The sequence below is a fragment of the Mycteria americana genome, chromosome 20 (assembly GCF_035582795.1).
Source record: "Mycteria americana isolate JAX WOST 10 ecotype Jacksonville Zoo and Gardens chromosome 20, USCA_MyAme_1.0, whole genome shotgun sequence".
In the NCBI taxonomy this organism is placed as follows: domain Eukaryota; kingdom Metazoa; phylum Chordata; class Aves; order Ciconiiformes; family Ciconiidae; genus Mycteria; species Mycteria americana.
Genome location: NC_134384.1, coordinates 3,160,900 through 3,184,157, shown reverse-complemented (window position 1 = coordinate 3,184,157; position 23,258 = coordinate 3,160,900). Strand labels below are relative to the sequence as shown.

General features: G+C 59.1%; 1 protein-coding gene across 2 annotated transcripts in view; it reads left to right on the top strand.

Annotated features, from left to right (window-relative positions):
• Positions 1–23,033, top strand: part of TMCC2 (transmembrane and coiled-coil domain family 2) — a 30,356-nt gene extending 7,323 nt beyond the window's left edge. Inside the window, exons 2-5 of one of the 2 annotated variants that reach the window (XM_075521736.1) lie at positions 1,808–2,314; positions 19,678–20,612; positions 20,951–21,086; positions 21,689–23,033. In XM_075521736.1, coding sequence (XP_075377851.1) covers positions 1,808–2,314; positions 19,678–20,612; positions 20,951–21,086; positions 21,689–22,000 — 1,890 coding nt within the window. In that variant the 3' untranslated portion in view covers positions 22,001–23,033. Of the gene's footprint in view, positions 1–1,807; positions 2,315–12,126; positions 12,213–19,677; positions 20,613–20,950; positions 21,087–21,688 lie in introns of those variants that run through there. The other variant, XM_075521737.1, reaches the window with a different exon arrangement.
• Positions 23,034–23,258: the final 225 nt, after the last annotated feature.

Here is a 23,258-nt window from a genome sequence, read left to right as displayed (position 1 = left end):
GAGACTCTATAAATAGAATAAAATTTAAATCACTATTTCCTGAAGTAGCAATTCAGCACCGTAGATTTATTATATATTTCCTAGGAAAAACCAAAAGGATAGAAATTTTCATTATGAATGGATAACAGAAGGATTAAAGGGTTTGCCTATAGTGTTTAGTGACACGGGATCTAATTGCTGATTCCTTGTCAATATTACAGGTGTGATGAGAATTAGGCCCTTATGGATTTGGACCTTATTATGGCTTTAATGTCTGGGATTTTTAGGAGGAGTCCTTTGTATGGCCATGAAATCGTCCACAGTCTGCAGCTCCTGGAGGTCGTGTCTCAAACCTCACTGCTTTGCTAAAAGCCGGGGTTTTTGCCAAGCGTCTGCTGGGGCTATAAGTAGCTCCCGGTTTGGAGCCCGCTTCACGCTGGTTTTCAAGCATGAGTAAATGGCAGCGCCGCAGTTACGGGAATCAGCATCCCTGGGGAGAGTCCCAGCCGCAGTAAATCAGCGGTGAAACGCCCCTGAACGTCAGCAGGGTCAGGACTGGCGTCCTCAACGGTAGGGTGCTTGGCTTAACTCCAAAACCGAGACAGAGCAACAGGGCAGACTTGTGCCTTGTGATCTGCTGCGTTCCTGGTAGCTGAGGCTGCTTCAGGAGGCGAGAGGGTCCTTCAACATCCCAAGATCATTTACTTGCTGTCTGGGAGCTGTGATGGACCAGGGATCTGGGATCTGGATCCACTGAGCCCTTAGCAGATGCTGGAAGTTGCTGCCCCTGCTGCTGCCCCCCGGGTCGACCACGCGCAGGGGATTGCAGAGGGCACCCAGCCAAAATCTCCCACGGATGCAAATCTGGGCGTTCCAGTGACTGCGGGGAAACCGCTCCGGCCTGACCCGGCTGTAATCAAGAGCACGATCTGTTCCACCATCCATATTGCATGACTTCACTGTGGCCACGGCTAGCGTCCACCCCAATTCCCAGGAGCTGGCATGAGAAAAGCCGTGTGCTCTGTGGGAACATCAATCTCAGCCCCCTGGGAGAGGAAGACCCAGGGGTACCCGGGGGACCGGTGTGCCCCCATCTCCTGATAGAAACCAGTTGCTGCCCAGCGGGGACTAGATTTGGTGGCACTGGGCCATGAGCTGCAATTTCAGCCCCCATAAGTGAGGCTAGTCTGGTCCGTGCTGTGCTCGGAGGCCATGGAAAACCCCCCGGGAAAAAGCCCTCCCCAATCCTTCCTGGAGCACGTTTCGGAGAGCAGGTGGCTCCTGGCAGCACATCAGTGGCCAAGGCTCCAAGGCTGGGAGTAACCATGGCTTTCCTAGCTAAGGAAAAGGCTGCTCCGTCCCCACTGCCCGCAGGGTCGGGGTCTCTCCACAGCACGTGGTGTTGGCTGCAGCAGGCACCCTCCTCCCTCCATTGCTCTGAAGGGTCTTTCTGCTTCTCTTGCTACTTTTAGGGGTAGCCAGCGCTCATCGGAGACCTTCCCCCAGCGTGGGGAATGCTGTTGGAGCTGCATACCTGAGCTGTCCCGAGCCACCACGCTCAGCCCTGCGTGCCATCAAATGGCCACTAACGTTCAGTACTTTTCCATGGGTATAAAGTGCAGCGCCGGCAACAAGGCTTGTTCCCTTTCGCAGATCCCTTTGGGCTGTGGGGTCCCCAGAGCCCTCCAGAAGCTCTTTAATCCCTTGAGCTTCGTATTTTGGTTGGGTGTCAGCGTGGGCACCGTCCGTCAGAGCTGCGTGTGCCAAAGCGGGGCGATGCCGTCCCTTCCTGGCAGTAACAGGGGTTGTTTTCTCTCCTCTTCTGCAGAAAATCCAGCAGCTGTCCGAAGGGTCCATGTTTGGCCATGGCCTGAAGCACCTTTTCCACAGCCGCCGGCGGTCACGGGAGCGGGAGCACCAGAACTCGCAGGACTCGCTGCCACCGCACTACGGCATGTCCGACCACGACTCCCCCGACGAGAAGGAGCGGTCCCCGGAGATGCACCGCGTCTCCTACGCCATGTCCCTGCACGACCTCCCGGCACGTCCCACCGCCTTCAACCGGGTGCTGCAGCAGATCCGCTCTCGCCCCTCCATCAAGCGCGGCACCAGCCTGCACAGCGGCAGCCGGCGGGCCAAGAGCGGCTCGCTGGAGCCCCAGAAGGGGAGCCCCCACCTCGTCCGCAAGGCCCCCCAGGACAGCAGCCTCACCGCCATCCTGCATCAGCACCAGGGCCGCCCCAGGTCCTCCTCCACCACCGACACTGCCATCCTCCTGGCTGAGAGCGGGACCGTCTACCTGCTCACCGAGGACACCGAGTGCCTGGCCGATAAGGTAGGGCTGCGCCACGGGGGCATCTTTGGGCAGCTGGGGGGCACGAGCCCACGCCGGGGGGGCTGGGGCAGGACTGGGTGCGGAGCACCCCAAAATGCTGTCGGGAGGAGACTGTCCCTCGGGGCAGCGCCGGTGGCACCGGGTGTGCAGGACGGCGGACGGCAGCCCCTGCCCGGGAGCGAGTTGGGTCCAGAGGCTGCTGGGGTTGATGCTCCTCTCGCGGGGAGGTGAAGGGAGGTGTCCCGGTCCGATTCCCAGAGCAGGATTTGAGGGAGAGAGAAAGGCACCTGGCAAGAGCTCTGTGCCAGCGGGGTGGGACCCCCGGTGCGGCGTCGGAGGGGATCCCGGGCAGCCCAGCGCCAGGCGTCTATGGGCAGACGCCGCCGGCAAGCTGGCAACGGCCTGGGACAGATATTCCAAATTCAGTGGGTATTCCATTCCTCCTGCTATCCTCAGTCAAAGGGGATAGAGCTAATGGCTTAAGCCTTTAAAGGAGCCTTAAGCCACACGAGGCCCAGTGGGATATTCGACTTTCCAAAATACTTGATCAATTGAATAATCAGCACGGGCCCACTGGGAGCCCTGGGAGCCAAGTATCCTTTACAAAAACTAAACCTGGTGCTCCGCCTCCTGATGAAAGAAAATATCCGATAGCATGACAGGCAGGACAACCTCTCATGGTAAATTTACCACAAATTGGAACTGTACCTATGACTCTAAGTAAACCTCGTGGCCCACTTGCCTGGGAAGCTACTGACAGCAGCGGTGCAAAACACAGAATTAGTGCACGACGGATTTTTTCTTCTTTCTAATGGGATAACCTGCCTGGAAAACCCCACCGAGACCCGTTTGTTTTATGCTTTTATCTTGCGGTCTCTTCCAAGATGAAAATAAGATCCGTCGTCCTACGGCTGTTGAAGATTTCGATAATACTTGCTTCCCCACAAACACCCACCTGTCTCAACTTCGTTTTCAATCAAGAAATCAGCCACAATTGTGTCAACACAGATAAGCCACCAACAGACAGCAATGTAAACGTGGCTTGTAAAGCACAACCACCTGTTAATGAGAGATATATGTATGTTATCATTATTCACAATAACTCTTACGCGCCGTATAGAAAGTGCTGTAATGTAAGGCATTGCTCAATACATGACACAGCGAAGGGACATGATGATGTTAAAATATCATGCAGGTGGAACGCTCTGAAGGGACACAACGTAATATAGCTCTCAGAATCACTAAACCTATCACAATGATGTCAGTGCCTACTCTGAATACTCCTCTAGTTTTACTAAGGAGCCTTACTCAAAGAACCCTAGAGAGGCCACGGTCCCAAGCCCGTGTTACATATACCAGAAGTATGGGACCAAATTCTAGTAAAGACTTGGCCTTCTTAATTGTAGTAACGCACGGAACTCAAGTATATTGAGAAAATGAATGGAGCAAGGATCCTAAGGGTTTTGACCAACTTCTCCACCTCTGGGGAGTGACAGGCCAGGAAATAAAAGTAGGATGCTGGATAATCAATGGATCCACCTATGAGAAGGCATCTCAAATCGCTGTGTACAACATTACGTCAAACCCAATAGCAAAAGATACGAAACTTTGCGCCTCTGAAAGATTGAACTGTTGGTACAATTTTACCTTAGTACAACCTGTCTTAGAGTACAGATGGTCTCGGGTGGCCAGGGACTGAACGCAGGAACCCTAGATAGCGTAGGGGAACAAATGAGTGCTCTACAGCTCAAATTGCTACAAGATGGATGTGGAGCACAAGGAAGGTCTCGGGAGGCATCATGACTGGGAGAAAAAATGTCCTGAGGGAGCCAGAGAGACAGAAAAAGGACTGGGGACATGACGATTAAATCCAGAGGGGATCTGAAGCAAGTAAACATGTCATCAGAGGGAACGAATAGAGGCACGGCTAGAGGGAAGAGGGGACAGAATGACTGGGCTGGGTCACAGACATGGACCAAAGTCTTCTGAGGGAACAAGAGGGGTGTAAGGTCCGCTACAAAGCTAAAAGTGTGCTAAGGGCAACCTTGAAGGCATCGAGAGGCATCGTGACACCATTAGAGGGGTCCTGAATGGGCCTGAGCGACCAAAGAAGGCTCAGGCAAGCTGGTGATGGCGTGGGCAGATGCCACCGGCAAGCAGGCGATGGCCAGGCAGATGCCACCGGCAAGCTGGCGATGGCGTGGGCAGATGCCGCTGGCAAGCTGGCACCAGGTGGGCAGACGCTGCCGGCAAGTAGGCGATGGCATGGGCAGACGGCACCGGCAATGGGGTAATGGGGTAACCCATCCGGAAAACCCCACCAAGACCAGTTTGTTTTACCCTTTTATCTTGCGGTCTCCTCCAAGATAAAAGAGCCCCCAGCTCAGCAGGGCGGCTGCAAATTGGTCCCATCCAAAGTGATTTTTAAACCGCTCTGTGCAGCGCTAATAGATTTCCATCTAGCGTTTAGCCCCGTTAATTATGAAACAGCTGAGATTAGCGCAGCGGCACGGCACGCTGAGGACAAGGTGCAGGCGGTGAGAAGTGCTCCGGGTGCCGGTGGGATTCTCCGTGTTGGCTTCCCTCCTTGGCCTTTGGAGCTCGGGGAGTGTCACACTTTAAAACCACTCTCTGCAGCCCTGAGGGCTAGACGCATCCTCTTTTTTTCTTAATTTACCTGAAAATGTCAGCAGTGAATTGGCAAAGCGGTAGGGCTTGGGGTGGGGAGATGGCCAGGCAGGCTTAGGCACCCCGTGGGGGCTCGTGGGTGGTGGCTGGGTGGCTTTTACAGGAATAGCTGTGTAATAGGGTGGCAGTGGCTGGGCAGAGCTGCCGGGGCGGGATAGCGGCAGGGGTGCCAGGTCCATGCGCTCCTCCTGAGCAGCGGGACCCAGCGGGTGCAGGGGCTGGGAGCGATGCTTCCCACACCCCCCCACCCAGCCGCTCCTCTCTCCTTGGCACTGAGTCTCTGAGAGGGAAATCTGACCTGGAGACTTCTGTTGCCCTCTGAGCTAATGGAAAGAGCATCAACCAGATACTTTTTCTTTCTCTTTTCACTCGGCTGTTTCAGCACCGAGCTGCAGCTGACGCTCGTGGCTTGCAGCGGGTGCCAGGGCTGCTCCCCTGCCACAGCCGTGTGGGGATGGGGCCACCGCCAGGACGTGGGAATCTGGTCCCAGAGGATAAACACGTCATTGTATTCCCAAAAAACGGCTGCCCAGGTCCTCCTCTCCCCCCTTTACTGTGTGCAAATCAGGGCACCCTGACCCTTCCCTGGCAGTCCCCACGCCGCACCCGGACCAAGTGCCCGAGCAGGGCCAGGGACCATTCAGGTTGTTAATTTGAGCACCTGCAGCCAAAATTTCTTCCATCTGGCCCGTGGCATCGGCCTTGCAAGGAGTCCAGTCCCGCTGAGCCCTCTGGGGTTACGGCCGAAGCTTCGAGCTGAAGCAGTTCACACCGGGACAGAAGCACCGGGAGAGAGGCGAGAGCAGAGCGGGTCCGTGTCTGCTCGCAGAGCAGCACAAAGAGCACGAAAAGGGGATGAATAATTAACTGTATATGACACAAAGAGTAATAAGAAGAGAGACTATACTGGGGCCTTTGTGGGGCAGTGGAAAAATAACCTATTTAGAGAAACAAAAGCTATGTGATATTCTCATGCCGTATTATTTTTCCATAGCTCTCAGGAAACCCAGCCTCCTGCCCGCAGCAAACCGGCTCCTCTTCCGCAGGGACGGCTGGTGCTGCCGTGCCCTGGGCTCGAGTGCACCCAGCAGGGCTCTGCCGGAGCCCGGCAGGCGGGTTTGCACCCGGGCTTTGGGCCAGCAATCACTTTACATCGCCTCTGCCCTGTCCCGCCAGGGTCAGACACCTCTGCCTCCTCCCCGTTTCACCCTCAGTTTGGAAGCTGCCACCCCAGGGATGCACGAGGCCCCTGTGAAAGAGCCGGTTTTCCCCCAGAAATTTCATGCTGAATTTTCCATCCGTTGCATAAGGGCCTGAGTACACGCTGGATTAATCCCTCGTGGGATCACTCAGCCTCAGCAAGCGCTTTTTGAACAGCTATTGATTTTTTTTTTCCTTTTTTTTTTCTTAATTAGGTTCCTGCAGTTTTCCCTTCCCTACCTTCACCTGCACCGGTTCCTCACCCTGCAATCCCTGCCGGCACTGGGCCACCCTCAGCCCTGCTGGGGCTGAGCACACACAGTTCCTGCCCCCTTCACCCCCTAAGTCCCCTCAAGAGGCAGCTCACAGGGTGCTGTGGCCGCGGGGAGCAGATGGGGTGGCTGGAGGAGGTGAGCGGGACCACGGCACAGATGGGCATTCGGTGCCGGGCGCTGGTTCTGGCTGGGGCTCGCGGTGTAATCGGAGAGATGCCTCGCGTGCCCCTGTGCTGCCCACGCGCTGCCTGCACCTGCAGCTGCCCCGTGCCCTGGCACAGCTGCCTGTCGCGGGGAGCGTCACCGAGGGGTGACCCCCAACTGGGGCTGGGGGTCTGTCACCAGCACCGCACCTCAGGGACCGAGCTGGGGACAGGGCTTTGCTTTACGGGGTGATGCCCACCTGGAGCACACGTGTTCATGGCTTCCCCCCACAGCCTTCCCCGCCACACTCTGCCCACCTTGTGCGTGCAAAGAGCAGGTCCCGGTGCGGGTGGGATGACAGTGCGGTGGCCCAGACGTCCCCTGCCTCCCGCTGGCAATTGCACGCAGCTTGGGACTGATGTTTTTGCCGGTTGACTCTGCTCCAAGAACCGCAGCCGTGCCACGCGTGCCCAGGGGGTGGGTGCTCTCTGCTTTGCCCTAACACGGATCTCCACTCGCCGGCGAGCCCGTTGGGCGGGCTGGGGGAGCTGCTTCTCCGGGGCTGCGGGGACCAACAGCCAGGAGCACCACTGGATTTCAAGCAGCCGCTCTCCTGCGCATCCCGTTGTGCGTGGCTCGCTTGCTTAGCCAAAGAGAGGTGGTGTATTTGGGGCATACGTTGGCGTCGGTGTGTCCGAAGGAGCACGTGGCTGGCGTTGGTGTTTCACACAAGGACGTGCCACCTTGCAGACACGGTGGCACGTGTGACAGCGGTGGTGGCAGCGGCATGGTTGGGTCAGGGGGAGGCTGCAGACGGGGACCACGCATGGCAATGGCAGCGTGCTGGAGAGCTTTCTCCGTATCTCACTAATCTCCTCCTGGTGACCCGCCAGCGCCTTGTGGGAGAGGCGGGCAGACGGGCATTACCGGCTGGGACGGCCGCCGAGGCCCCGGCGCTGGCAGCAGCGGCTGTAGGGTCTCCCCGCAGACCCCGATCCCCCGCGGCCGTGCGGTCAACCGAGTGCCGGTGCTGGCGGGGCAGAGCATCCCGGGGGGACCCTCGGCCCTCTCCCCGTTGGGGCGGCCGGAGCTGGACGGGGACGGCCGCGGGGTTTTGTGCCTGGTGCTGCCAGGGAGCTGCGCGGCCGCCTGCGGGGCCTGCGGCATGGTCCACGCCCAGGTGAGCCCCCGCGTAGCGCCGGGGTCTCGGGGTCCCCCCGAGGCCCTGCAACCCACACCGAGCAGCGGCAGGGGGCGAGCGGGAGGGAGCCGGGGCGAGCGGGAGGGAGCCCGTGCGACCGGGCTGGCTGCGGGGCCGGTGGCCGTTAGAGGGCAGCGTTACCGCACCGGCGTGCGCGGGTGTCCGTCCGTCCGTCCGTCCGTCCGTCCGTCTGTGCGCACCCCCAGCCGGCTTCTCCCCGGCACCCCAGAGGGATCCCTTCACAAGTGTCACGAGTGCAAGTGCTCAGCCCCGGCCGGCAGCGCGGCTCGGACCCACGGAGCGTCCCCCGAGGGGTGCGAGGGCCGGCCCCCCCCGGGCCCCCCGCCCGCCTCCCTCGCCGTCCCTCGGCAAGCGACAGCCCCAGCTGCCGCCGCCGCCCGCCGCCCCCGTGCCCCTCCCGCCGCCGCCTGGGCCCCCGGCGCGGATGCTTCTCCCGTGAGACGCAGGGGGGGGGGGGGAGCGGGGGGGGCTTCGTGCCACGTCTCGGCTTTGGGCTTGTGGGCCAGGCCGGCTGCTGAGCGGCTGCGAGTCGCCCTTACTTAGGGGCTCGTAGCCCGCGTTGCCATTTCCCCGCTCCCGCCTCCTCCCGCCGCTGCCCTGCCGCCTGCCCAGCCTTGGCGGGAGGTGCTCTGCGGTCCCGGGGCTCTGCCTTGCAGGGGGGACCTGTCCTGACGGCCCCGGCCCCGCCGCCCTCCTGCCTCAAGGGCACCAGCGCTCCGGACACAGGGCGGGATTCGTCCCGCTAAATTTAGATGCCCGCCGGGTCAGTGGCTATATCAGGGCGAGACGGATTACGGTCAGCAGGGAGAAACCCGCAGTTTCTGAGCATCCACCCCTGGGGTGGCAGCGGCCCATAGGCACGGAGGGCTTTGGGCGAGAGGTGGCCGGGAGGCTGCTGGATGGCTCAGCCCTTGCCCCGGCAGCTCGGGGCCATCAGGCAAAGTTCATCTCCCCTGCTCAGGCATCTGCTTTCTGGCTGCAGCGTGTCCAGCTCAGCCCTGGCTCCCTCTGGCCCCGCCGGCATCCGACCGCCTTCGGTTTCAGGGCGGGGACGTGGTTTCTTACGGCTCCGGTTACCCAGAACTGGACTCAGTCGACAACTGGGACAGGGACAAGGACGGGGACTCCACGCAACCCAGCCATGACCCGCCTAGGGCCGGCGTGGCCCATCGGGGTGCTGAGCAGCCCCAGCCTGGCTCCAGCTCGGAGGGGAGATGCCCCAGGGCTGGGGACTTGCCGGTAGGAAGCCAGGTTTGCTCCACGGCGCTTCTCGAGTATCCTTTCTCCCTGCGGTGGGTGAGGACGTGGTGGTGGCAAGGGGGGTCGGCTGGGCACACTGGGATGGCTCGGATGGTGGGATGCTGGCGAGTGCTTTGCTGCCCCTAAAACTCGCTTTTGATGGGAATTTTATGGCGCTGGGGTCAGCGATCCTAAAACCAGAAGCTTGAAGCTGAGCTCCTGAGCAGGTAGCCTGCTTTCTGAAGGTGCTGAGCACCTAAGGATCCCGGAGGAGCTGGCAGCGGCTAAGGGGATGCAGGACCTTCAAGTCTCACTGCTTTGGTTGCTGTCCCCTCATGCCTAACCCAGGCGGGGGTTTCCCCTTGCTCCCTGCCTCGGTTTTCCCAGCTGGGAACTAGGGCCAACATTGCCACGCGTTGGGTGAAGTCTCTTGCATCTCTTCAGGAGGATTTGCTGACAGAGGCAAAGCACATCCTCCCCTCTCACCCAAACTCGGGGCAAGTGCTGGTGTTAAAATCCCAGAGGAAGGAGCTAAAATAGGCCAGCAGTGACTGCAAAAGTGAATAGATGGAACAGTGTAAAGATGGGCAGTGTAAAGCTGCCCTCCCTGCAGCCCCGCGGCCAGGCATCCCCCGGCATCCGGGCAGGGTCCCGGTGGCGTGAGCCGGGGAGCACCGATGTGTGGAGACCCTACAAGTGCCAAGGGTTTTGGGGGAGAACTGCTGACTTCTGCTGCAAACCGGGCGTCACGAAACTGGAGGTGCGAGAGTACTCACGTCCAGGTTGGCCCCCACCTCTCTGCCTCCGTTTCCTCACGTGTCACAGGGGAATGAGAGTCTGCGAGTGCAGGGGGGTGGTGGGAACTCGTTCCCTCGCTCCCATCGGGATGGTGCTTCGAGGAGCAGTTTGGGGAAAGCAGATAATAGCTGTGAAGACAAAGATACCCGAGATTGCTGCTTAATTAATTCAGGAGAAGAAGAATATCAGACTCTCGTACTGATTCACCCCCTAGCAAAAGACATCGTGTTCCTCAGCCTTCGTTGACATATGGCTGTTGTTTCCAGCCCACCAGCAGCTCCCGCTCCCCAACCAGCAGGCGCTGAACGCCGCCTTGCTGCCTGCCCCCCGGGGATTTGGGTCGAGCAGGCGGCTGGTGTGCGGGATGGATGCCCAGGGTGGACAGGGCAGGATTGGGGGAGCAAGGGTCCATGTCTGTCCCGCAGTCTGTCCTGCCCATCCCCTGCCGCCGTGGGAAGGTGGCTGGGTTGTCGCTGAGAGCAGGATTTGGCTCCTGAGTCAGGATGAGCAAAGCAGGGTCCTGCCTTGTGACTCCTCGCCCCGCTGCGGCTGCAGCTCTGCCTCTCCCTGCCTTCCCCCTCAAACCCTTCCTACATAAGCTGCCGAAAATCCCCCCCGGTTGCCCAAGCACCCTGTTAGAGGTGTCAAAACCCAGCTGCAGCATGGGCTGGGGGTGCTGCTGGTGGTTTCAATGCTGTGTCACCCAGCAAGCGAAATAGCAGCACCCTTGCTGGAGCTCCCGGGGTTACTCCTTCCCGTGAAAACAACAGCGGGAATTTTTCCAAAGATTCTTCAAGCGTAGGCAGGGCCCTGAATAGCTTCACCCATGAGGGATGGTCATTGAATCATCTCTGCAGAGGTGTCCCTCCCGGTGACCTGCAAGCCCAGGGCACAAGGGACAGTCCCCAACCCAGAGGATGTGGTGTCAAATTAGGAAACGGGGGGGTCTGCATGGTATGGACGGGCACAGAGGCACAGGGACTCCCCGAGCCTGGGGCAGGCAGCGGGGATGGATCCCTGCCACCCTGGGGATCTGCCCATCCGTACCCATGAAACCGCCTTCTACGTGGGGCTCTTCGCCGGGTGCCGTGCAGGAGCACGCTCCCCGCCTGCTGCCACTGAGCGCCCCGTGGGATGGTGGCATCATCCCAGCTCAAACTGGGGACCAGGGAACTGCAGCAGCTCGTTTGTTTATTCTCTGCGTCGTTCGGAAGGCAGCCCAGCCAGGCAGCGCTCGGCGGTGCTGTTTGTTCTCCCGGCGCAGTTGGAGGAGCAGGACTGGCCCCTGCAGCACCCAGCCTGTTCCCGCTCCCCCGGGCTCCCTCCCTGCCCGCCAGCCTGTGCTGCTTGTTCTTGGCTGCCTCAGAGCCTCGTAGTGCCTCCTCTGCAAATGCACGTCGTACGATCCTCTGCCCCTTCGACTCCTTAACCGCAGCCATGACAGAGGGAGAGGATCCGGCCACCTCGCGGAGCACTGGCCCGGCGCTTTGCAGGAGTGAGCAGGGCATCCTCATGCCGGAACCGCATCCTCCCGAATCCTGTCCCGGGAAAAGGATATTGCTCTTAAATTCTCTGCTGGGTGTCTTTGTAAGTACCCCCTTCTGCTCTCCTTCCTGCTCCTAGGCACCGGCAAGGCAAGGACTTGGGATGTCCGGGAATAAGGGGTGAGGAGCAAGGTGGGACCTGCAGGTGAAGGTCAGGCTGCTGCTGGGCTCTGTACAGCTGCCGCTTGCAAGGGTTGAGGTCTTAGCCAAGAAGCCACTTGCTTTGGACACCAAATGCACTCGGGGACGTGAGGTTAAGGAGCGGTGGACTTCGCAGATCTTCGCCTGTATCAGCACCCTAGCTCCCGATAATCCGTACGCAGCTTTCCCAGCCTGGTTGAGGACACTCTAGTGCAGCTCGGCTGGTCTTCCTCCTTTTTTTAGTACTTGCTTCTCTACGCTAAGCTCAGGCCCTGTGTGTTCCTGCTAAGCCCAGCCCCAGCTGCCGCCCATGCCAGCCAGCAAAGGCAGAGCCCAAGTCCAAAATTTGCCGTGTGTTTGTCTTGCATCGCTAGTTGACCTGTCTCTTGGTTGAGATGCTTGGACCGGGACATTGTAGGCGGTCAGTGCTGGATTCTGCACCGCTCGGCACCAGCTCACACTGAATGTGCTGTGATTTTGTGGCCATCCAGGGATTTTCTTTGCACGGGAGCTGGGGTTTATTTATTTTTAAATTTGCCTCTTACAGGCAGGCCTGAAAAACATAGCTGCCACTTTCTAAGCAGCGGACTAAATCTAAAGCAGAGCTGGTGCTAAGGATGAAGGGGAGTCCGCCACCAACCTCTCGGGTAATTTCCTTGCAAAATCCCCGCTTTTCCCGTGCTGGCGGGGTTTTTGCATCATGTGGAAGGGAGGCTGTGTGCTCGGGAGGGGAGATGCTGCACCACTGCTCCACCTCGCTTTGCCGGGGCATTAATAGGCGATGTTCTTGCTTCTGCAATTATTTGCTAACCTTCCCCTTGCGCTGGGGAGCTGAGAACAGGTTGTTTCCTATGAATCAAGCTGCCTGAGGTCCCCAATAAATAAAAAAATGCTCTCCAGCTCTCGTTGCAGCAGGCTGCCTGCAAAGTCTCATCCTGAGCATCCTGGCGTTTATGAAGTCCTCGCTTCTTCAGCCTCCCCTGGGGAAACCTGCGCTCCTCCGTCCTTCCCCGAGGCCAGGGACAGCCTGGCAGGTCAGGCAGGGTTTGCGGGGGGCTATGAGCTGGCAGGAGGTGCGGGGGGCTCACGGGGGGGCCATTACAGTTAACCACAGGCTGGGAGGACCCAGTCGCAGCGCAGAAGCGGGGCTGTGCCTGGCAGCCCCGAAAAGCACTTCCCTCCGCTGCCTGCGGCACGGCTGCGAGCGGCCGGCGGGGAGCAGATGGGCTTCAGGGCTGGCCCCAGCGCTTTAAACGAGGGAAATGGAAAGCAGAGCTGGGAGCAGGGAGGGTGTTTTCCAGAGGGCCACGTGCAGCTGGGGATTTTCCTGCCCTGCTGAGGCAACGGAAGAGTGATGGGAAGTGACCTCTGGCTCCCGTGCTAAAACGAGAAGTGATGCTGCGAGAGATGTTAAACCAAAGATGAATGTCCCTCGGTCATCTGCCCTGTGTCATGCCCAGAGGCATCCACAGCCCAGGGCTTGGCCAGCCTGCAAAATCCACCCGCGCTGGGGCAGCTCGGCGGGATCGGAGGGATGGACGAGGAGCGGTGCCTGCTCGCGGGAGACACACTGCTCCTACCCACGCCGGCAAGGAGCCGCGCGTGCTGCCAGCACCGCTCCCCGTGGGCAGCGTTGCGGCGTTGCCCACAGGGTCTGGCCGTACCCCACGTCTCTGGAGCATCGGTGCGGCACCGGGAGGAAACTCGGCTTCTTCCTCGCCCTTCCCCGGCACGGCTGAGCACCATACGGTAGGCACAGCTGGTTTCTGCTCCTGGTGGGTTTAACTTACCAGGGAATCTGCTCTTCTCTGTGCCTTTTGGTATGGATGGCACCACAGCCCGCTGCCAGTGCCTGCAAACAGCGGGTGAGCGTGCAGGGAAGGGGCTCAGCGCTGGCATGCACAAAGGTTGCTCATGCAAACTTGCAGCCGGATGGGGAGGGGAGGCTTTTGCCTACGAGATCCTGTCCTCCCGAGAGGACAGACCGAGAAACACGGGAGCTGCTGACAGCTCTGTGTGTAGAAGCAGCTTCCGTAGGGCTTACGGGGGCCGCGGGGATGCTCAGGTCAGCACAGGGCTGTGCCATCCCCAGGCTGGGGTGCAGGGACCAGCCGGGTCCCTCCTGCGCTGCTTCCCCACTGCGCGGCCAACAGCCAAGACCGGTTTGGGAAGACGGCACTGGCGAGCTGGGCTGTGGCGTGGTCGATCCAGCCTGTCCCTTGCCCCCAAGCAGCGTCTGGTATAAACACCTGCCAGGTGCGGCAGCACGGCTGGGGATGCCCTGGGCAGGGTGCCGGGCACGGTGCCTGCGCCGCAGCGGTGGGAGCCTGGGTTGGAGGGGGCCAAGGATTGTAGTTATTGGTGTCAAACTGCTTTGGCAGCTTTGCATCATGGGTTGGTCCGTGATGGGCCGCTCCGGCTCTGCCTCCTCCCCACTCCCGGCACCCAGCGGTGCATGGAGAGCTGCAAGCGTGGGTACCGGCACCGGAACTGGTCCGGGAGGGTCCGGCAGTGCTGGGCTAAAGGATGGGGTGATTCAAGGAAATACAGTCCCAGCTCAGAGCAGCCCAAGCGGAGGCTGTTGCTTCTGTGCCCATTTCCTCCTGTCACACCGGTCAGCTTATCTGCAGCCGTGCGTTCCCGTGGCCCGGCAGCGCCGGCAGCCCGCGGCAGCCCCTGCCCCAGACCTGTCAGAGCCGATGTCTCCTGGAAGGGAATCGTTCCCGCAGGGAGGCTTCGCCGCTGTTGCAAGGGCGGTGTCCGTGGCGAGGGTTAGGGGAGCTCACGTTGGCAGGATACGGAGAGACCGAGACCTGGGGATGGTGATTTTATGGCGTTGTCAAACCAAACCTTTCAAATCCATCCGTGCCAGGTCAGGTTGATTTTTGTGCTACCCACCCCAGCTGCTAAACCCGGGCAGGGCCAGCTCCAGCGCGGGCAGTGCTGGCTGGGCTGTGCTGGCTGGGCTGTGCTGGCTGTGCGCTGCAGGGTAGCTCAGAGGTGCACCATGGCACCCAGAGCCTCTCCGACACGGCAGGTTACACTTCCAGGGCACGGACGGACGTAGGGACAGCCCGAGAGACGATGGGAAGCGCGAGGCTGAGCATCGCTTGGCTTGTCTCAGCTGTGGGAGCAGCACAGTCTTCCCCATTAAACATGCATCTAGGTCACGATCAGCTCATCGGTCCGGCCTGTACAATTCAATGTGCGGCCAAAAATACTTCCTAAGCTGTTGTTGTCTTGTTGCCTTTTTTGAGAAATAACTAAACCAGGTTGCTGCAAATGAACCTTTCTCATTTAGCCCCTTGTCTGCGGCTGCACAGATGCTCTGGTCTGCGGCCACAGTTGGTTTGAGGTTTCAGCATCAGCAGCTGAGGGCTTTGGTCTGGCACAGTGTAAGGCTGTGGGCTTGAATTCTGCTTCCCTCAGTCGCTCTTATCCTGCAGTGCTGGCCACATAAACCCTGCTCTGTGCAACCCCATGGGTTTGGGCTCAGTCAAATGCACAAGCTCCAGGTCTCCTTTCTCACCCAGGACTTTCGCTTTGGCCCCTCACCAGCTCCGCTGGCCCCGGCGTAAATGCGGCGCTTGGGGGGTGGCTGCAGGCTGCCACTGGCTTCTGCAGAACCAGAGCCTGCCGTCGTCCCTGCTTGCTTTTCAAACATCCCATTTAATGTCTTTTTAATTGCACGTGAAGTCCCAAACACTTGTATCTGGTCAGTCGGCTGGATGTGTTTTCTGTGCATTGTGTATTCTCCCGTGGCAGAATCGGGTCGGTGCAACCTTCGCCATCGCTCTCCGTGGCGTGAGTGGGCCGGATCCGGGTCCATCCCAGTACATGGCATGGGTGAAGACACCACCTGGTCCTGGCACAAGTGGCTGGTTCCCGGCTTTTAGCTCCCTCGGGCTGCCCAGCTCCTTGCTTGGCGACTGTATTTTTCCCGTGCGTCAGTCCCACCCGGGGCTTTGCTTTATGTGTGCCTCACCCTGCCTCTCCCGGGCTTTACGTCCTGATATGTGACACAGCAGATGACAACAGCCCGTCCCGACCCCCTGTGTCAGGGCACAGGCAGTGTGTGGGGCTGGAGGCGTGCGAATATCCCGCCACAGGGACGAGGGGGGGTTTGCATTACAGCCCTGAAAGCTCCAGTCGCTGAGAGCTGTAAACAGCTCCAGCAGATTTCCTGAGTCGGCAATCCCGCTGCAGCCATCGGCTCAGTCCCTGCGCGTTTGGGAAGCTCCCGGGGACGCGGGACCAGCCCTGACGGGGGTCTGCAGGAGGGTTCTCCTCCTCCCTCCCTCCCTGCTGCTCCCCTGAAACTTTGCTGCCGTCAGCTGCCGCTTTCCCCCGGCCAGGCACCCTGCCATGGCAGCCAGCACTGCCCGCGCATCGCTGCCGGGCTCTGTGCCGTGGCAGGGACGTGGCCGAGCAGCCCACGCCGACTAGCCCTGGGGGACCCGAGCCCTGTCCGCGATGGAGGTAGGTCCCAGCAGCCGTTGGGGTTAGAATAAGATGGCAGGGAGGATGGTGATGGGCAGAGAGACCCACAGGGGCTTTCGGTACCTCCGTTTCTGGCGCTCGGTGAACGAAACCCGCTGTCATGATCCGTGCCCGCGCAGCAAAGACGGGGTGGGAAGCTCCGCTGCGAGCTGAAACCCTGAGCGTGCCTCCCTACATTATGTAAGAAAAATTATTCTCAGGCTGGTAAATTAGCGGAGGCAGCTGCTGCCGGCCCGATGTGTCCGTCCAGGGATGGTGCAGGAGCGGGCAGCAGGCAGGGCAGGCAGGGCACGGAGGGGGACAACAGGGCTGCCTGCTTCAGTCTCTGCTGCAGGCTTGAAAGGAAGGTGGGAAGAGTGAGTCAGGGATCGTGCTTCTATTTTCAATGCCTGGGGTGGTTAACGCGGTCTGGTGGGAATAGCGGCTCCGCTCTGGGCGGCACGGGGCTGCAAACGCACGTGGGGACGGGACTGGGGACACCCAGCGCATCCCCTGTAATGCTGGGCTAATTGCAGTCATCAGCTCACAGGACAGATGCTGTCCCGAATCACCCTGATAAAGTGCTCTGGGGAAGAGGGGCCGTGCAAGCACCCACATTTAATGCCTGCCCCAAAAATCAACCTCCCCATGTCCGCTGCCCACCTGCATTTCTCTGCCGGCCGTGGCCTCTCCCCTGTGGCTTTCCACAGCCACCAAGGGCCTGGGGCATGGTGACACGGGGATCGGTGCAGCAGCTCCTCGGGTCCGCCCCTGCCTGCCAGCATCCCTCGACAGCTCGGTGGTACTTATTTTTTCCGTGCTTGAAGGTGCGTATGGTCCTTCCCACGGTCGTTCCGTCCCCAGGTTGTATTTCAGCTGGGAACCACGGTCACCCTTTGTAGTGAAAGTCCTCGCTCGGGGTCAAGGCAGGAGGAGCCACGGCGTCAGCTCATCCGCTGCGCTTCCCAGTAGGCTATAGGGTATGGAAAACAGAGTAGTTCAGGGCATGAGCGAGTGTCTTGAGAGTTTTGTTCTGAACTTTGCAATAATTGTGCAATTTCTTAAGGGTGGGTTTAAATCCCTGCCAGTCGTGGGTGTGTCGGGAGACCCGCAGCCCTGCGCTGGGGGCACAGCCACGAGCGAGCTGCTGGGCCCCGAGCTCCTCACCTGCCACCTGGGCTTTCTTCCATCAAACCTGCAGCAGCAAATAAACCAGCATTGCATAATTGTGCCCGGCCGTGGCCCTCTAAGTACTGTTTGCTCAGCTTATTAGCTTGAGCCTTTTGCATATCTCAGCTCTCCTGGGTTGAACTCTGTTGATAAGAATAATTTTTGTTCCTGCGTCCTGCATTCCTCCCGCATCCCACATCAGCCCCTGCTCTCCACTCCGAGCCCGCCTGGAAAACAAGTGCTGGAAAACAGCACTTTCATTTTGATGTGCCTACCAGAAGGTTTTCTGCATGTAGGGAAAGTGTGGCTTTTACTAATCCCCTGGTTAAATCCACTGCACAGTCATTTAGGCTTGCTGGGATTTAGCAGGCACTGTCTGTTAATACTGCGGAGATCGGTATTGTCTTTTTTTTTGGTGGTTGTTTTCAAAGCAATAACCTGAGGTGGCTCTCATATGATGAGCCCTGAGAGAGAGCAGAGCTTTCAGCGGTGCTTGGGGAAAGGATTTTACCCCAGCTATGTCAGCACGGACAGGCAGCATCGGATCCATGCCGTTCACCACCCATCCTGCCCTCCTGTCCCCCCGCGCTCCCAAATATACTCCCACAAATAAATCCAAAAGACTGGCTTTGCAGGGGCAAAGGTTTGGGTGATTGCCAAACTTTTCCCTGTTTGGAAACAAAGTTTGAGCAACTTCTCCCCTTCACTGGCCCAGCTGGGGTTTCCCATTTCGGCATCTCCGGAGCTGCCTTTTCCTTTTCCGCGGCCAGTTTGTCCCTTACTGTACAGAGAATCGGGCATCGGGGTGAAAAGTCTGTTTCCTGCTGCTGCTAATTTCTGCCCCTCGATAAGAAACCGAAGCGAAACCCTTTGCAGGGCAGCTGGAGGGCTCAGCCTGGCCGAGCAGCTAAGAATAGCCTGGCAGCGGGGTCTGAAAACTCCGCAGGTTTGTTGGGCATTATTTAAAAAAAAAAAAAAAATAAAAAGAAAGTGCTGCTGCAGCTCCCAGCTCTGCCCTGTGTCCACCTGGGGGCTGGGGGCTGGTGGGTTTTCCCTTTGCTGTCCTCCTCCAGCCCCTGCCCCATATTACAGTAGTGCTGCTGCAATGGAGAGAGAAAGCAAACCGTGGGGAGGGGGCTGGGGGATGCTCCCGCCGAGCTTGCGCTTGTCTACTTTTGCCTCCCAAGGAGGCTGAGACCCCTGCAAGGAGACCCCCGCATGAAGCACCAACACCCCCGGGCTCCCGGCAGGACAGCAGCGCCGGGGAAAGAGGAGATGCACGTAAATAACAGGAGGGCAGCGTTTGCCCCTGCTTTTCCAAGCCCCCTGCGGGACCTGCTGCTGACGGGAGTGTTTATAAGCAGCATCTTGAGAACATTCCTCCCTCCCGCGCAAGGCATTTCCTGGTGATAACACACTCCTAAGTAATGATCTCGCAGCATTATCCCTATTAAAGGGTCATTCGGGGAAAGTGTGATGGAAATTAGAAATTATTCAGGTCTGCCAACAGTATTTAACTTTCAAGCAGCTCTTAATTAGAAGCCAGGAGCCATTTATACAACCACTGATATTTGCATAAGAATCTGCATATAAAACCCAGCAACTGGAAAGGTTTAGTGATTTCTTTTTCAAGTGGCAAAGCAGCGTGCCTGGGTTGGAGACCGCGAGGCAGGACCCTGGGTTGCAGTCCAGGCTCTGCCAGTGATTTTAAGCGTGGCCTCAGGCAAGTGATTTCCTCTCCCCATGCTCCAATTTTTCCATCTGTAAAATGGAAATCAGCACGTGTCCAAACTTTCTAGGTGGCAGCTTGTGTTTGCAGAGGGGTCTGGCATTGCCAGGTGAGAAACCTTGGAAAAGAAAGCAAAGGAGTCCCTGCACCTGCAGCCAGCTGCTCCTGAGGAACCTGCAAACTGGGGTTATGGCAGAGCTGCTCTTCAGCTGAAAAACTCCTGGGTGCATTAGGCTAAAAGCCAAAGTCTGAAAACGAGACTAAAATACCTCCGGGTTGCTCAATCCCTGCTCTCACTGCTGGTTTGGTGGGAGATTTGATGATGGGGTCCAGTTTTAGCTCCTCGCTCCTTTTTCCCTGGCTGGTGCTGGGTGCCCAGCAGCCCAGAGCAGAGCGAGGGTGGAAAGTCAAGAGTGGACCTCCCGGCGGCGGATGCTCCCTGCCGAAAGCAATTGGCCAAAACCAGCCCCAAAACCCTAATTATTTTGTTGCTGCGCCCTCCAACTGGCTTATTCCTGGGATGCCAGCAGTAGTGGTATGGCTGGAAAACGCTTAACCAGCTGGAAAAAAACCAACTTCCCGCTATTGCTTTGGTTAACTGTTCTCCTGCCCAGCATTTGCCTCCCTCTCCCTCCTCAGCCCCCCCACCCCGTTCCTCTCCTGCCCCTCCCCGGGGGCTGCCTGGGCGTTCGCTCCCTCCATTAAGCATCACCCTCCTCTCTCTTTGCTCACAGCTGGACAAGGGGGACGTGACCGCCCTCAGCCTGCCCTCCACCGCTGGGCACGGCGATGCCGACGGCACCGTCTGCCTCGATGTCCCCGATGGCACCCCTGACCCTCACAGGACAAAAGCCGCCATCGAGCACCTGCACCAGAAGATCCTCAAGATCACCGAGCAGATCAAGATCGAGCAGGAGGCTCGGGATGACAACGTGGCCGAGTACTTGAAGCTGGCCAACAACGCGGACAAGCAGCAAGCCTCCCGCATCAAGCAGGTTTTCGAGAAGAAGAACCAGAAGTCGGCGCAGACCATCGCGCAGCTGCACAAGAAGCTGGAGCACTACCACAAGAAGCTGAAGGAGATCGAGCAGAACGGCCCTTCCCGGCAGCCCAAGGATGTCTTCCGGGACATGCACCAGGGTCTCAAGGATGTGGGCGCCAACGTTCGCTCCAGCATCAGCGGCTTCGGCGGCGGCGTGGTGGAGGGTGTCAAGGGAGGGCTCTCGGGTCTGTCCCAGGCCACCCACACCGCCGTGGTCTCCAAGCCCCGGGAGTTCGCCAGTCTCATCCGGAACAAGTTCGGCAGCGCAGACAACATCGCCCACCTGAAGGACACGCTGGACGACGGGCACCCGGAGGAGGCTTCGCGGGCTCTCAGCGGCAGTGCCACCCTGGTCTCCAGCCCCAAGTACGGCAGCGATGACGAGTGCTCCAGTGCCACCTCCGGCTCGGCTGGTGGCAGCAACTCAGGGGCAGGACCCGGCGGCTTGGGGAGCCCCAAGTCCAACACGCTGGACAGCCACCACAATAACTTCGACACCATCTTGGAGGAGCTCCGGGAGATCAAGGACAGCCAGTCACACCTGGAGGACTCCATGGAGGACCTCAAGGCCCAGCTGCAGCGGGATTACACCTACATGACACAGTGCTTGCAAGAGGAGCGGTACAGGTAGGGATGGGTGGGTGCTGGGGTGACAGCACGTGTCACCCAGGGCGGCTCTTTGGGGACCACGAGGCCACCATCCTGCGCTCGTCCAGCTAAGCCCTGCATGCCAGGGACATGGGGAGCTGCAGTCCCTGCTGCCCTCCTTGCTGCCAGACCCGCCGGCAGCACCGCTCCCGTGGAGGATCATGCAATGCTTTCCCTTCGGCAGCCATAACCAGCTACAGCCAGGAGCGGGGTGGGTCGGAGGGGCTGGGCGGTTTCCCCAGTGTCAGGGGAAGGAGGGCAGGGGGGTCCCCGGGGGGTCCTGCCCTCCCCAGCACCCCTCCATCCCCCGTGCGCAGGTACGAGCGCCTGGAGGAGCAGCTGAACGACCTCACTGAGCTGCACCAGAATGAAATGACCAACCTGAAGCAGGAGCTGGCCAGCATGGAGGAGAAGGTGGCCTACCAGTCCTACGAGAGGGCACGGGACATCCAGGTAGGGGAGTGTGAGGGCTCAGCTCCCCACTGCACCCTCCATCCACGGGGTGAGGGAGGGACCCTGGGCTGGGAAAGAGGGTAGGCAAGGGGGATCCCTTTTTCTAGCACCCTCCAGATGAGGTCCTCACTGTGATGTTGTCCCAGCAAGAAGCAGGTAACTAAGCCACGTCCCCAAAATCCCTGTCTGTGCCCCAGCGAGTCCCCGCTGTGCTGAAGTCCCCGGGTGCTCAAGGCAGGGCAAGGCTCCAGATGGATGGCTGCAGTGCTGGGCTGTTACGAGCCGCATGTGGGCCGACACGTAGTCCCCGCTGTCCCAGTTTGGGTCATCTCCCCTGCTGCAGCAGGTACTCCGAGCACCAAGACCTTCCCCGGCACAGGCAGAGCGGGACGGGCATGCATTGCACGTTGCGTGGGCCAAGGGTTTGCAGAGGGAAACCCCTTTCCAGCTGGGGTGGTCACTGTCACAAGGTCGTGCACCCGTTGGAGCTGTGCAAGCAAAACTTTCCAGCAGCGAGGTCTCAGAGCATGGGGCAAGTACTGAAAGCCCTCGTGGGGCATCCCTGGAGCTGCTGGCCGGCCCTGACGTGCTGTCCCTCGCAGGAGGCGGTGGAGTCCTGCCTGACGCGGGTGACCAAGCTGGAGCTGCAGCAGCAGCAGCAGCAAGTGGTGCAGCTGGAAGGGGTGGAGAACGCCAACGCCCGGGCGCTGCTGGGCAAGTTCATCAACGTCATCCTGGCCCTGATGGCTGTGCTGCTCGTCTTCGTCTCCACCATCGCCAACTTCATCACCCCACTCATGAAGACCCGCATGCGCATCCTCAGCACCGCCCTGATCGTCCTCTTTCTCTTCTTCCTCTGGAAGCACTGGGACTCCATCACCTACTTTCTGGAGCACGTCCTGCTCCCCAGCTGATCCGCAGCTCGGCTGCTGCGGCCCCGGGGGCTTTGCATTTCCCACAGAGGAGAGGGCCGGGGGGACGGTGGTCCAAAGCCTTCAGGTTGTTTCTTCACACGCTTGGTTCAGTTACTTTCCCGGTCCTCCATCCTCGCTGCAGCCGGCAGCGATTGCTCGGAGTGTGGTGTGTCGGAGCCGGCATCCGTCAGTCCTCTGGGATGTTTGCGGAGGGCGGGATGGGAACAAGGAGGAGTTTTTGGAAGAAACTGGCAATTCATGGGGCACTGGGTTTTTCTAGGGTTTTGGGGTTGTTTTTTAAATGTCGTTCTGTTCTGAAAGTCCGTGGGAAGGAGGTCTTCTGCAGAGCTCTTCTGTCGGTGGGAAGGATTGAGCTGGACCAAACCCAGCTCCAGGAGAACTTTCTGCAGAGAGAAGGAGAGGGGTTAGTTGGGGCTGGGTTTTCCCTTTCATCCTTGAAGACCAAGATGGCAAAAAGCTTAGTCCCGGGATGGAGCGAAAGCAAAGCACGTGGCGAAGGAGAAAGCGGGTCCAAGGCAAATGCAGCAGGACACAAGCATCCCACCAGCCTCTCCCAACCCCACCACAGCCTGGCCAGGACAGAGCGGGGCTGTGGTGTTGTCCCTGTGTCCCCACGGGGGCCTGGGCAGACACAGGGGACCCGATGCCGGAGACGGCACCAGCACAAGCGAGATCCCCTCCGCTGGTTTCCCTTCATTTATTTATTTCCCCCTCCTTTGGCTTTAGTTGATCCGATCTCTTCAGGGACCCCTGGACTTTCCAGCATCACGCCTCTGAGTTTTACAGCCTCTGCACCGTGTCGTGTGTGTGTGCGTGTGTGTGCGGTTTTTAATTTAATTCAAGACTCTGTTTCCATTTGTGAATCAAAGCTGGTAGAGCGGGTGGAGGCAAGCAGCTGCCTTCCCAGCCCTACACAAGAGCACAGCATGCTGTCTCGGATGTTTCTTAAATTATTTCATACATATATATTTATGTAATATATCTATACACACACACACATATATATATATATAAATATATATAAAAGTATATACACAGTCAGATCCTCCTCTGGTGCAAATGGGTGCCACTCCACCAACTTTGGAGGCCCTGAACCAGTTTGCCTCAGCTGAGAATTTGGCCCTTAACATTTTCTGTGGCACTTGCCAGCCCGATGGGCAGGGCTGGTGCAGGGCACGGGGTGCTCGGGAGGGTCCGGGGGTCCCACAGGAGGGGCAGAGGCAGTTCCAGCGCGTGG